General features: G+C 40.0%; 1 protein-coding gene across 1 annotated transcript in view; it reads right to left on the bottom strand.

Annotated features, from left to right (window-relative positions):
* Nucleotides 1-14,000, bottom strand: part of GRID1 (glutamate receptor, ionotropic, delta 1) — a 554,546-nt gene that overhangs the window by 15,835 nt on the left and 524,711 nt on the right. Inside the window, exons 13-15 of the mRNA XM_010567883.1 lie at nucleotides 12,754-12,949; nucleotides 4,269-4,435; nucleotides 2,676-2,916 (exon numbers count right to left, since the gene is read on the bottom strand). Of these exons, the coding sequence (XP_010566185.1) occupies nucleotides 2,676-2,916; nucleotides 4,269-4,435; nucleotides 12,754-12,949 (604 nt within the window). The remainder of the gene's footprint in view (nucleotides 1-2,675; nucleotides 2,917-4,268; nucleotides 4,436-12,753; nucleotides 12,950-14,000) is intronic.

Genomic DNA, 14,000 nt, shown 5'->3' with positions numbered 1-14,000 from the left:
CCGGGGCCGGGGCCAGGGCCCTCGGCTGCAGCCCGCGGGGGCTGGGCCGGCTCTGGGCGCGCGTTTAGAGCTCAGGTTGCGGTTAGTGCGTTACACGGGCCGATCTGCAGAGGGGCCGGGAGAAAACGAGCTCAGATCGCCACAACACCGCGGCTGTGTCACGTTTAAGCAGAGGATCCCGGGAGACACTGCCCACCCACGGCACTGGGCGGCAGTCGCCCTTCCGTCTGGCTGCTCTGACCTGATCCGAGGGTGCTCCCAGCTGCCTGCCTTTCATTGCACCCAGCTGACCTTTTTCGGGGACCCCTCGTTATGTTCCATCCTGCTTGCCTCACATACGCTCCCTACGCTTTCCTCCTGGCTGGCTCGACCTGTGAGCCCTCATCATCCCCGGGCCCGCTCCTCAGGAACACGCACTTTCTCGTTCAACCTTAACACCTACTTGTGCCAGGGCTCCCACTGAACCTGTCCGCGCTCTCTCCGTAGCACTCACATCGCTGACCTTTTCCGAGCCTGTTTGTGTGCGCTGTGCCTGAGTTTAATTTGCCTCCCTTAACCCAGACCAGCTGCGCCCTAAGGGCAGACCCAGCCCCCCCCACGGGTGATCTTCCCAAGTCCAGCTTTACCATATGGGTATTTAGTATACTTTTAAAAATGGAAGCTTGAAAGCATTCTATTGTTTGTCACAGAAACTGCAAAAGAGGATGTACAGAGCAACTCTAATCGAGAACACGCTGGAGGGAGAAGGGAAGAGGAGGAGAGGGACGGGAAGGGCAGAAAAGATGGGACGGGGTAGGCAGGGATCTGCAAGAATCCTTCTTACAGTTATAAAAAGAGAAATGAAGGGGGTGGGCAAAAAGAAAACATTTAAACTCGGGAAGACAGATCCTTTTTCTGAGATGGAAACTGGGTATTTAAAACTCCTTGCAATAAAAGAATGAATTATTTCACCTTGCCTATATGAAACTGCCTTTGAGACATATTCTCGTCTCACTCTACAAAGATGCACAAAGGCGAGTCCCTGAGCATAGAGAGGGGAACGCGCTGCCAAGTACGGCAAGATGAATGCTTGTGCACACACAGCATGAGGATACTTCAGACAACCTCCCTGCCCCTTGCCCTGCCGGGCTTTCACAGTGGGCAGTGAACCGTCCACTGCTAGGGTTTAGGCCTTAGCAATGCTAACGTGGGGTGGGGCCTTTGGAGTTACAGCAGGAGCGACTTCTACAAGGCAGCAGGGCAAAATGCTACAGTATTTAACCAAAGAGCAATTAAATATGCACTTCTGTTCATATGAAAGCTTCTTTATAAGCTTTCATAAGAGTACCTGCTCGTGCTCTCCCTGTGCCTGCTTTTGGAGTGCTGCATTGTGCAAAGCGGAGACTTGCTTACTTTTGCCAAAATTTCCCTTTCGCTGTTGTATATTGTGGAGCCACAGACGGGTGACTTTGCAGCTTTGTCCCACAAACATGGTACAGATGTTTATCACCGAGCACTTGATGGATGAATTCAAATGGGAGAAGCAGGAACTCAGAAGAATGTAATCTTACTGATAAATATTTCACAACATTACAGACTGCAACATATATCTTCAGATCGCATTTGCCAGAATTGCTTACAGGTGATAGGTATGTCAATTAGTGTAGTACTCTTGGCAACTTGAGAAACATAGGTTGGAATTGATGGGCTATGTACTATTTTCCAGCTGTAGTGCAGCTCGCTGCTATTATTTGCTTGTAACAAACATCTGTTCCAAGATGAAAGCACCTACAAATACCTCAGTGTCTCCAAAATTACAAGAGGTTAGTTTGTTAAACATTTAATCTATGTAAACAAATACAGGCTTCATGCAAGACAGATCTGAGTATGGACTGATTATTCTATCATAGCGTTGCTAACTCTTACTCACTGCTGTGCATGAAAACTTCAAGAAATTCTCAGATGTATTTTCCTAGGTAGAATATGTCATATGAAGGTCAGTTTACTCAGAGGCTCCTACTTTTAAAAATAAAACTGATTTCAAAAGAAAGGAAGCATTTAAACAGTGTCATGGCAATATGGCTTATTCAATTAATAACTAGCTGGTTTATTTTTAATTGCTTGTGTACCTCTTCAAACTCAGCCTAGGTCAGCCATGAAGGAAAAGAGCTACCAGCTGGCTGGCAGCTGCATAGCCTGCGCAGGATGGACATGGTTCTCATAGCCGATGGATGGGGTCTCAGATCAGAGAAAACATTACCACAGATGGCCCAGCTGGGTGCCCGTGACTGGCCTCCCCGTCACCCACAGCAGAGAGGCCAAGGGCATGTTTCTGAACTACTCTCTTACCCCTAAAGGTGGTCTCTCCAGGTCAGGGTTGAGGCACATTGGTGGGGCAATGTGGGGAAGTTTGCACTGCTGCTGCCCATGCTGTATCTGCTCTATAAATAAATAGAGGACTTTAGTCTCCAGGGCTGTCAGTTTGGCACCTTCCATGTGCACAAAAGACATGTTTTGTTTTTTTTTTATTTGTTTAGAAACAACCACCCAAAAAGTTATATGCAAAGCTTAGTATGGTGAATCAAAATAAATCAAATTTATTGTATGAGAGCACCTAAAATCCCACAACTTCCACTCGCTCTCTCTTTCTTTTGTGTTTTCTACTTTTAATTGTGATAAGAATAAAAGTTATGGACCTCTTTCGGTGTTTCTTGATGACAACGGTTGCTGTTCCACCACAACTCCAATGCTGCCACCAAGCATGCAAGAAGAAGGCCTATTGCTAAAATGCAGAAAACGCCTGCAAAACTGTGAAGCTTGAGTGCCTTCCCATCTGTCTGTGCATTGGTATGGCTATTCAGGTCACAACGTCCCATCCGTGGCCACCATTTCTGTTTAAGAACATCCAAATCTCCACTTTCTTGCAACTCTAGGATCCTGCAGAAATTTCAAAAGACAGGTATTATTTTCAATGATACTTTTTCACATTTTTTTGGTCTTTTCTGTGTGTCACACATAACTCTTAAATATACTGTCCCACAATTCAAAACTCCATCCCACCACCACCACTGTGTAGTGTTCTTCATCTGAAACTCTGTTATACCAGGATTTCTTTCTACTCACAGCAGCAGGGTAAAGTCCAATGGGTAACTTTAGAAAAAGAAGAGACTGTCAAAAATTCCACTCCAATGCAAGAAGCATTTCCAAGGGAAATCACTATATTCCAGTTAGTCATGGCTGGTCTGGCTACATTCAGCTGTAACAGCTGGTCCCACTAGCGAAATACTCAACCCACTCCACTGCTGCTCTCCCACAATAATTTCAAAATCATATGAGACTAAACATGCTACTATTTGTGCGCCACTTAATAAAAATCTGTTTAAGCAGCAACCAACTCATTTACTTCAGCAAATGTAGTTTGCAAAAGGATTTTATTTCAATGCTGTTACTTCATGCCTGAATTACTCTGTTAACAGTTGTTAATTAATCATTGTTTTGCCTCTTGTGAAGTGTCCCTTCTCTCCATGAATGATTCATTTTGGATTTGGTTTGATAACTGTTTTAGCTGTTTACTAACAACGTTTTCTCTTGGGGCAGTTTTGTGTCTGTTTATGCAGCTGGAATTTTACTCCTTTTTATAAAGAAGGAGCGAGACGAGGAAATCTTGCTTCAGCACCCTGCCTGGAGCGGAGCACCCGCTCACCTTCTGCTAAGGCCACAGATGCCTGCACAACTGCATGTCTTCATTTCAGTGTACACATTCACATGAAAAAGATATTCCTAGCTGATAGCTCGGAGATCACTAAATGGCATAGTCTTATAGTCTCATAGTCTTGGCAATCCCATGCAATACTCAGCAATTCTTGTTTTCCTGTACCATTGCGAGCCTTCGACCTGTCTCTCCACCCTAAAGGATAAACCAGGGTGTTATTACTTGCTTACTGTAGGGAGCAACACATTGCTTCATAGCCTGAAAAACGTTGCATGAATCAAATATCTCTCTTCAATCTCTCCCCTAGCTCATGCAAAGCTCTGAGGACATCAGTCCTTTTTCTGCCAGAAGCAGTGCTGCCTGGAGATGTGAGGCCACACACCCCCTCCAGTCTCCTCCTCCCAAAGCAGATGCACGTGGAGCAGAAGCAGCAGCTTTGTTGAAGCCGGAACTCATAACCTCTCTGCTATCACTTATTCACTGTCCTTTATTCAATAATTGCCAAAATTAACGTGAACCACAAATGGTTGCTAGTTGTAGAGAGGAATCCTATAAAACAAGCTTTGTTTCAGTTTACCTCTGGGAGAAAAGATCTCTGTAGGGGCTTCCATGCTGGAGTGCTATCCCGTATCCTTTGCTGCTGATGCTGTTTCCAATGACTGTCACAGAGCATTCGTCATCCGTCAGCGCGGCGTATTCCACCACCGTCACATCCCACAGGAAAGCATAGTTTCCTTTCTTTGCCTGTAAATACAGCATGAACATAACACAATCTAAACTAAACTACATTTCTAGGTAGAACAAAACCCAAGCAAACAAACCCTGAGCTTGTCGTTACTCCACGGTGGTATTTCCTTAGGTCACAGTTTATCTGTAGAGCTCTAACATCTTGGTACATTTCTAATGCTCTTCCCTCCCAGCAGTACCTCATCTACTCCAAACCTCACTAAAATGTCTTCATTTTGAATAGCAATACATAGGATAACATAGCCAACTGCAAGTGTAGGCAAGGTTTACGTACCAGGTTATTAATTATAAATGAAAGCTATTGCCTTAGCTGATGAAATTTGATGTACGTTTTGTGGGAAACATGGAGTGTGGCTGGTTCCATATATTCGTGTAACTAGACAGGTACAGTATGAGCACTAGGTGATGCTTCCTAGTCATCACAGACACCAAAATGGTAACTTTGCAGTTTTCCTCATATAAACGTGTAAATAAACAAAGCCCCTTCCGAGAGCTATGTTAATCCTGTAACAAAAGGCATGCTCTGAGCTTAAGGAGTTCCCTCTTTTTTTCACAGGTAAGAAGAGTCACCAGCATCTCCTATTATTTCATTTTTGGGACAAATATTGTTTTATTTTAGCACACACCCACACAGATGTCCTTAAATGTCAGTCTTAATTGGGATCCAAACCAATGCCTACACGCAGTGCATACGATGAATGTAAATCACCTTACTTAACATAAGATGTAAGAAACATCTCTGGATAGGGATTCAGTAAAGAAAAAGTCATCATTTTGTTTGGTTAAAGTAATCATTGGTCTCCTAATATATTTAAGTAGTATGTTTTTAAGTCTCTAGTGAACATATAGAGCACAACAGAATAGATGGGCTGGAACATCTAATGCAAATAAATGAATGGTCAGGAATGTAGACTTCCAAGACTTACTTTTCTTTTTTTTTTTTTAAAACTTTGGGTGATTTCAGATATTTCTTTAGGTCAGAACAAAGCAAGGCAGGGAGCTGAAGTTCTGCATATATTTCTTTATGGGAACTGATCACCAAGCTCCCCTAGCAAATGGCTGCAGCTCTGACATGGAATTAGCTCATCCTTCTGCATATTTTCCATTTTTGTGTAAGCCTAGTTTTGAATTCACCTGTAAGCCTCCCTTAGTTATTTTATTACATTTGATTCCTCAGTTGAGCAATTAAGCTAATTTTACTTCACCATGCTTTGATATAAACCATAGCTTTCTGAAGTCCCTGACAGTTGTTTAAACATGTCGGTAAATCAAACGGGTGAGTTATTCTCTAGCGGGTAGAATCCAGGGAAACAAAGATTAAAAGTATGTTGTCTGGATTTTCTGTAAGCTACTTGCCACAATCCACCTCTTTCCCCCCACTTCCCTTTTATCTGCATCAAGGCAATCAAAGATCCCCAAATTCATATGCTTCTGAGTTAAACCAGGGTAAAAATGTTACATCCTTCCTCTTTGGTAAGATTTAAATGAGCCTGTACTGACCACTTTGAAAATAATTTTTGTTAAAGGCATGTCACCATTGTGGGTTTGTCCCCACTTTCTCCTTTGCCACCTCTGTGGTTGGTTCAGAGTAACAGTAATTAATGCATATTAATTGCATTATTGCAACTATTGCTATACGAGTACAAAACATAATTAAAATCTAACTACAATGTGGGCCTTACTGGAGTTATTCAAATAGGAGCCACAGGACCCTAGTGTTAAAATCATACACTGATTTAGCTGACACAACTTATCAAACGAGCATGTTCATAAAAACATTTCTCATTTCAATGTCACAGTGTGAAACCAGACCAGAGTAAGACTTCCACATCTGCATTGTAATTCCATACCTGACTGTCTACCTAAACTGGTAATGGTGGTGCAAAGGAGGAAGGAACAAACAAATCGCTCTTGACTATATGTGACAGCCAGAAAAGGCTTCAAAACCTATCAACACAAGGATGCGTAAAAAATTAAGGATGGCAAGGGAGTGATTCCTCAAGGCATCTAGCCTATATTCAGGCAGCAACCTACATTCTTGGAAACCTAAAATGTGCTTCTTAAAAGTATTTTCTGAATGATTGTGTACCCGTAACTAACTGGGCTGTTAGCAGCAAATCTCTGCATCTTGCCCTCTGCTCTTCCTGTGATGGGCTTTAACGATTCACTTTTTATGCTTTCGCATCTGCGATGGTGCTGATAGGCCTCCTACCTGGTTAGGGACAACAGGCAATGGGCATCAGTCCCACTGGTGTTCCTGGCAGGGAAGGACCATCAAAAGCCCTACTTTGCACATCTCAGGCAGGTTGTGTTCTATGGTAAATAGTACATAGGCTTTTGCTACCTATGATAGAAAACTGTCCAAGTTCAAATGTGTTAAAAAATATGTATTCATGGGACCAAAGGCAACAGCACTTGCTACTGTACACGGAATTTATTCAAAACCTGTGTTATTAGACAACAAAAATTTGCCTGATGGATGTACAGAAAAAGCAGTCCCAGAAAAGATTTGGCCTAAATCACTGTGCTAAAATGTGTCTTGCATTTTTCTGGTTGTTTTTTTTGGTATGATTGTTAGTTTTAAAGAGCTGCATCTTTCAGTTGTTTCAGAATTGCTCTGTAAATCATCTTTTCAAATTTACAATTTAGAAAAGAAGAGCACTGACAATATGTCATACATTCCTCATCTTTTTTTTAGGAATACTTGAGGAACACAGTCTTCCTCAAATATTCGATTTCAATTATAAGGCAATTTCTAGAGAAAAATCACATTATTGATTCTACTTTTCAAGCCTCAGTTTTCTGGATATTATGTTATATAGAAGAGCTTTGTACAGTGGTTTTCAATATTGGACAGCAGATCTTTTGAAAAGGTTTACTTTTCTTGACTTTGCAATGTTGCTATCCTAAGTTATGTCCTACAACTGTAAGCAGTCAATAAACAAAGTCTACCAGGTCTCCTCATATCAATTTTATATTTTTTATGACATAAATCATTCTATCCAGTGCCATCACACCTGTAGAGCATTATTTCCCTGACAGTCTGATCATTTTACCATGAACAGGAATCTGAGTTTTAAACTCTTAGTTATGCATACTTCTCAACTCTCAGAAATACTAGATGTAAGACTGTTTCCCCTCTCTGATCGCCAAAACCAGAATCTCCAAAGATCCCTTTTTCCTAAGGGAAGATTTGTCTCTCCCAAAAATTCTTCCACTTGTGTAATTTTCTCCTCTGAAGAGTGGAGACCTAGTAGTATTAGTGTGTTTATTGCATGGAAAGTTTCCTTATGATCAAATGTTTAGTTGCTGTCTAATTTCAGCATCCTTCATATCCCTGTTAATATCTGTTGTGACAGCTGAGCCGTATCATTTGTTTAATTTGAAGAAAAACTGACAAACTTTAAAAAACTTGTGTACAAGACACAACCACACACATACATGTGTGTTTGAGATATATTTACTTTTTATGTACCTTCACTAGGCAAGCAGTAAAAGCCATATAAAATCAAATTGACACTTATTTTCGACTAAAAAGCAAACCAAAACTTTTTGAAAGTAGTTTTAAACTTTTCATCTTTGTCATGTGAAGGGATGCACATGTGCACATGTGCATATCCCTCAGCTTACAGGCCAGAGGGGTACCGGAGGTAGGAAGACTAAGAATTGCAGGGAACACCTGGCATTGACCCATGCGATGTATAAGCAGGAAACACATCAAGGCTCCCTAGTTGCATATGACACAGATGTACCTACCCATGCAACCGAGTCCTGATCACAATACAGCAAAGATCCATATCCTCAGGCTCTTGCATTCACAGCTCAGCCATCTAAAGCCTGCATTGTATGTTTTTAGGGCCCAAAATAAAATAAAAACGTTCTAGTGATCAGGCATCATTGCAAAGATAATATATAGAGAAAGATGGTAAAAGGGAATGTGGCAAATAACAGCTAAAAACAGGTACGATAGCTTGAATAAAGAATGACTGAAATGAAATACAGAATAATAAGCTAAAATTTATATTTCAGACTTTTAATTGGCTTTCACAGTTTGCTCCTTTGCTATGGCCTTATTGCGACTCTCAGCATGCAGGCATATTGCAGAACAAAACAAAAATAGCTCAGTTAAACTTTCAAAAACCTCTTTAACAGAAATTCAGCCAAAGCAGCACTCATTTATTCCACCCAGGTGGAACTACTATGGTGGTTTACACCAAAGACACCAGATTTATCTTTAGTTGAAGAGGTTTAAGAAAACAGATTTAAGAAAAAAAGAACCCCCTAGGCAAAACTTATATTAAAAATATTTCTTCTTCACATTCATAAAAAATTAAAAGGCCAAGGAAGATTGCTTCCTAGATATAAGAAGGACCACAAAGAGAATAGTAAAACTTCAGAGAAGCAGTAAGCAACCTCATGTCACTCTTCAACATGGAGGGAGATGGAAGAATATTATTCAAAGGATCCTGGCTTACTGATGGTAAAATGATGTTTTTTCAAAGAAAGCATGGTAAGAAATAATAACAACTTGAAAAAAGATGAATTTCAGATTAATCACTGATATGTCTGTGATTTATCTGAAACTTATGAGCAAGCTACCACACTAAACACAGAAGTGCCAGAATTATGCAACATTCATCATTAATTTACTGCCAGAACAGTGTCACTGTAGCTGATCCCATTATATGGCTGGTACCACAGAAATATCAAAAAGTGACCTTTACATTGGCATTAGTGGAGTAGTTCAAAAACATGCTTGAATAACATTTATTATCTATTAAAAAGTGCTTTAAGAGAAGCAGCACAGTTCTAATAAAAAGAAAACATGCCATTTAATCCTATTCAAATGATTTAAAAATTAATATAATTAAGGAGCCACTAAAGGATGTAATATATTCAGGCTTTAAGGAAGCATTTGCTTTTACTCCAAAGGCTGATGGGTCAAGAAATGGAGAAATTTATGAGGAGCCATGAAAACACATGGATTAGCAACCGCAATTCACAATATAAAATTCATTGTGGACAATAAATTAATGGAAAAGATAGTAAAAAAAATCCTATTTGTTGAACTTTTAAATTACTTTTACTCTCTAAAAATGAATGGAGCTGACTGTTCAACAAGAAATGCTCTGATTTAATGTTTAGTGTTCATTAAGGGAAAGAAACATTTTGAAGGAAGCAAAAAAGGGAGGGAATGAACTCTTACTGTGCCATTGCCTAAAACGATGATACATTCACATTTTGTACTGTACTTGGTTTTGATCACTTTTCATCAAAAGTGATACACAGGAAGAAAAGAAAGGATTCAGAGAAATTTTAGCACAAAATTGATTGGACAGGGGAACAAACAGTCTCCACCAAAGCAAAGCTTTTAAAAAATACAACAATAACAGATTAATTCTCCTATGTGTGTGTGTATATATATATATATAAAAAAGATATATATGGGATTACATAGGGATCATATTACTTCATTCTTTCAAAGTAAAATGCCTGCCCACAATGACAAAAGCCACAGATTATTAAGTATGTTGTGGTAATTAATAATTAAGCTGAAGAACTAATTGCCACTGCGTATTATGCAAACAGTTTGCTGAGATTTACAAATGGCTTAGAACTGTGTGCAATTCCAGTACCAATGTCCACCTGCGTTAAAAGCGCAGGAGCTACCCGCTGCATGCTTCTTGGGGATCCTGGCTGTAGCTTGACCCAGAAAGGAACTTTCCATACAACAGCGTTAGTCAATCCTCATCTGCTATTGTGCCAGAAAACTCAAGTGGCAAAATAGCATTTTGTATGGACTGGTGATTTGTCTGGTAACCTCCTCTTACGCTATGCAGAGATATTTATGAATAGGAGAACACTTTCCATCTGCAATGACCGCTTTCAAATGCCTTGGAAGTACGACAAAAGCAACTTGCCACCCCCAGCTCTGAAACATCCTTCTGTCTCTTACGTGACTTTGCAGTGCATTAATGCCCTTTCTGTGGCTCTACCAGGGTTGCAAAAGCTGTGTCTTGCCAATGGGAGGTGGCCACTGTGGCTACAGGGACTGTGCTGTATCAGAAAAGAGACCTCTGCCATGGCAACCAAATGCCACAAAAGCGTTCAGGACTTTCTTCCACTATTATCCTTTTGTTTTAAGGTAGTCAAAGGGAGTAGGAAAATCTCTGGGCAATGGAGAGAGGTAAATGGAATAGAGACAAACATCTGAAATACCTGCCTGTACCATAAATAAGCAGCACTCTCCTGTTTTGCATTGAAGTGGCATTGCTCATTTTATGACTGCAGCTGAACTGTGATGTTGTCTGAAGAAAATGGAAAGGGGAAGGAGGGGAGAAAGGGTAGTAGTGGGTTTGGGGTTTTTTTTGCATTGTGTTGGGCAAGTCCTCATTCAGAAAAGTGGTTTAGGGATCTTTTTATGCTAGAGATACTTATATTTCCCATTTCCTATAAAATATATTTTTAAGGCACGTTTACATCTCTTTCATGCAGCAGTACGTGTTTACGGATGGAAGGTCCCATTTCCTTGGCTGACATCAATTCTCCTTTAGAAAAACCAGAATTTCTAGCTCTAATACTTGACATGGAAAACTTGTCTGTTTATTCAAAGAGCTCAATGAGCTAGGAAGAGTGACATTTAAACTATAAACACAACAATTTAGTTGTCAATGTTATTAAATATTAAGCCCAATTTATGTAGGTGTCTAATCAAATAGCAGCCTTGGTCAGCTTTGGGGACTGAAGTTAATCTGGTTATTGTTGACGTTAATTGAATGAGCTGATCAAGTTATATAAACATCACCCTACAATATTGAAATCAAACTTAATATGAAAAGTTATTATCACATAGATAGGATGGAGCTGCCAGCTCCATACAGACAATGTAATTGGTATTCTAAACAGCCTGCCAATCTACAGTTGCATTTCTGGCTTAGGCAAATCTATCTATCATAAAAGGCAGCATGCAGTAGGCTTACAGAATAAGAGTGTTTACAATCTCATGGCTAAAGAGCATCCACTGACATACGAATGGTAGAAGAGAAAAGAAAAAGTAAAATACTGTGCATTTTTCTAAGGTAAACTGTTTTATTATTGGTTTTAATGCTAGGGTACATGGAAAAGTACTTAATGTCTCTATTTCTACCTCCTTTAAATGCTAAAAAAGTCCCTCAAAACAGAGGCCTCATTTTCATAAAGTGCTGAGCAGGTAAAAAAACCCAACACACTGCAGACTTTGCTGTTGCCAGAGCTCTGCCTTGTTCCAAGGAAGAAAGGCTATTTGAGCCAAGGGCAGAGGGGTTTAGGAAAGCTCACCTGGGATATGGGAGAAAAGGCAGGGTGAACCAAAACTACTGACTAAATACTCCTGTGCTGAGAAGACACAAGAGTATATAAAGATTTTGTCCAGAAGTCACACAAACAGTTGGGAATCTTATGTTAAAGGACTTTGATTTGGGAAATGGGTTGGCCTGTGTTACTGTGTTCACCTGCTTTTTGGCACTGTAAGAACCTGTAAATTTTGGATGTTCTCCCTCTGACTGTTCAGAAAAGGCTTCAAAGATTCAAAGAAAAAAAAGAAACCCAAGCCCCAACCATTTTAATATTTCCCACTTACAAAAGTATAAAGAACGAGTAATATATTTATTCAGAATCAGTGTTTCACTGACAACAGAGTAACTCTGATCAAACAATCACTACATTGATAACAGCTGTTAGTTTGTTTCATGAAAAAAATCAATTGACAAATAAAGAGGATGCTTTTCACTAAAGGAGCAGCATATTAAACTTTCACCACGTCTGCATCCCTTCTGCTGTAACGTACCCCTGGACACGTGGTTTGATGTTATTTACTATCTGGTTTTGCTGAGCTACAAGATGGGAAGCAGAGAAGAGAGGCAGAGTAAGAGTGAGAAAGTGTGGACGTTTGTATTGGTGTGATCTGAACCAGGGCTGTTTATCACAGGACTTGGCACAAGCATGTAGGATCCCAAGCTGTTATATATCAGTCCTTGAATGCCCTATCAATGCTCAGTTTCACCAAAAAAAAAGTGTAGTCATATCTGAGAGAAATAGAAGTTAGGTGAAAGCATGGTGACATGTGAAAGAGTGTATGCATTTTTTAAAGTTTGGAATAAACAAAGAAAATCTTGCATTAAATTTCTGTTCTAAGAGAAATGAGTATACGTCCAGTGAATCCCTTGATTTTTTTAATGACTATGTAATTGCTTTCCTGTGACTTAACATTATTTACTCCATGCAAACAACATAGATACAGCATAAAAATTAAAAAAGACCCTGTGATCCAGTCTTACCTTCCTGATGCCTTCAGAAGGGTTCGATACACAATTATCTGCCCCATTATTCTTACTGATAGTCCTCCACAGTTCAGCAAATGTGTTATCCTGCTCCAAAGGGTTGGTCCCTTTTGCTTTAAAGTATTCATACACTGCTGAATCCCTGACTGTACCGTAAGATATATCCATTTGTTTGGACAGATCCTGAAATGTTCTGAAATTCAAGCGATATTGAGGTATTAGTATTATGTAGTACATTACCAAGATTTCATTCATTAAATGGTTTCTTTCTGTGTCTGTTATTAATCAGAAAGCACTTACCCTCATCGACTAACATTTGCATATCTCTTTCCTCATCATAAAAGAAAACCAAGGAGAAAGTTAATTGTATTGTGATCCTATGAATTTAACTATACCTGAGCTCTTTTTCACCCCAGTAAAGATTTCTTTTTTTTGGACAGATAACATTCATGTTAAATGTTACGATGCTAAGTTTGCACAAGAATGTAGCGCAATAAAGACTTACTCGAGCACAGGAAAAACTCTGATTATAAATATAAACTTCCAGCCCCATCAGCATCCCCAGAAATACCTTGCAGAATTCGGTGGAATTAGTTTGCAGTTACACCAATACCCCATCAGACTCCAAATCAATACGACTGTTCTAAACAAACAAATAAAAGTCTCCCTTCCAATTTCCACTAAGTCTCTCTCGCTCTCTCTCTTTTCACAGCCTCTGGTAAAACAGGCATTTTTCATTCACACACAGGCCTAACTTTCATTTACTCATCATACCACTCTGGAAGTGTAAATGGGCCTCAACATGAGTGGCTGTGAATGCACCATTTATTTTCAAATTGTACAGAATGTAATTCATTCCTGGTTTACAGCCTTTTCTGCACAGAAAGGTGTAAATCACTGCCTGCATCAGTGAAAGCCAGGCCAAGATTCAAAACATTTAAGGCGGCATCACTGTCTTCAGAAGCAGCATCCTGGCTGTTTTCCACCTTCAGACATTCGTTCCCATTCCTGTGCCTCCTTCCGTTGTCCTCAAGTATCGCTTCTGTGCAGTGCCACCATTTTTTTCATCTGAGCATACACACACACAAACACACATTCAACCACTGACCACCACAGGCAACAGCAGGGACCAAACTGGATCTCATAAATAATGGTTTCTTTTCTGTTTTGTAAATGTGTAACTTCACGTAATAACAACATGCTTCTGATATGACCAACTGGCTAAGGCTGTTTGAGATCAGTCA

The sequence above is a fragment of the Haliaeetus leucocephalus genome, unplaced genomic scaffold, assembly GCF_000737465.1.
Source record: "Haliaeetus leucocephalus isolate CR32 unplaced genomic scaffold, Haliaeetus_leucocephalus-4.0 Scaffold229, whole genome shotgun sequence".
Taxonomy (NCBI): Eukaryota; Metazoa; Chordata; class Aves; order Accipitriformes; family Accipitridae; genus Haliaeetus; species Haliaeetus leucocephalus.
This window is presented reverse-complemented; position numbering and strand designations above follow the sequence as displayed.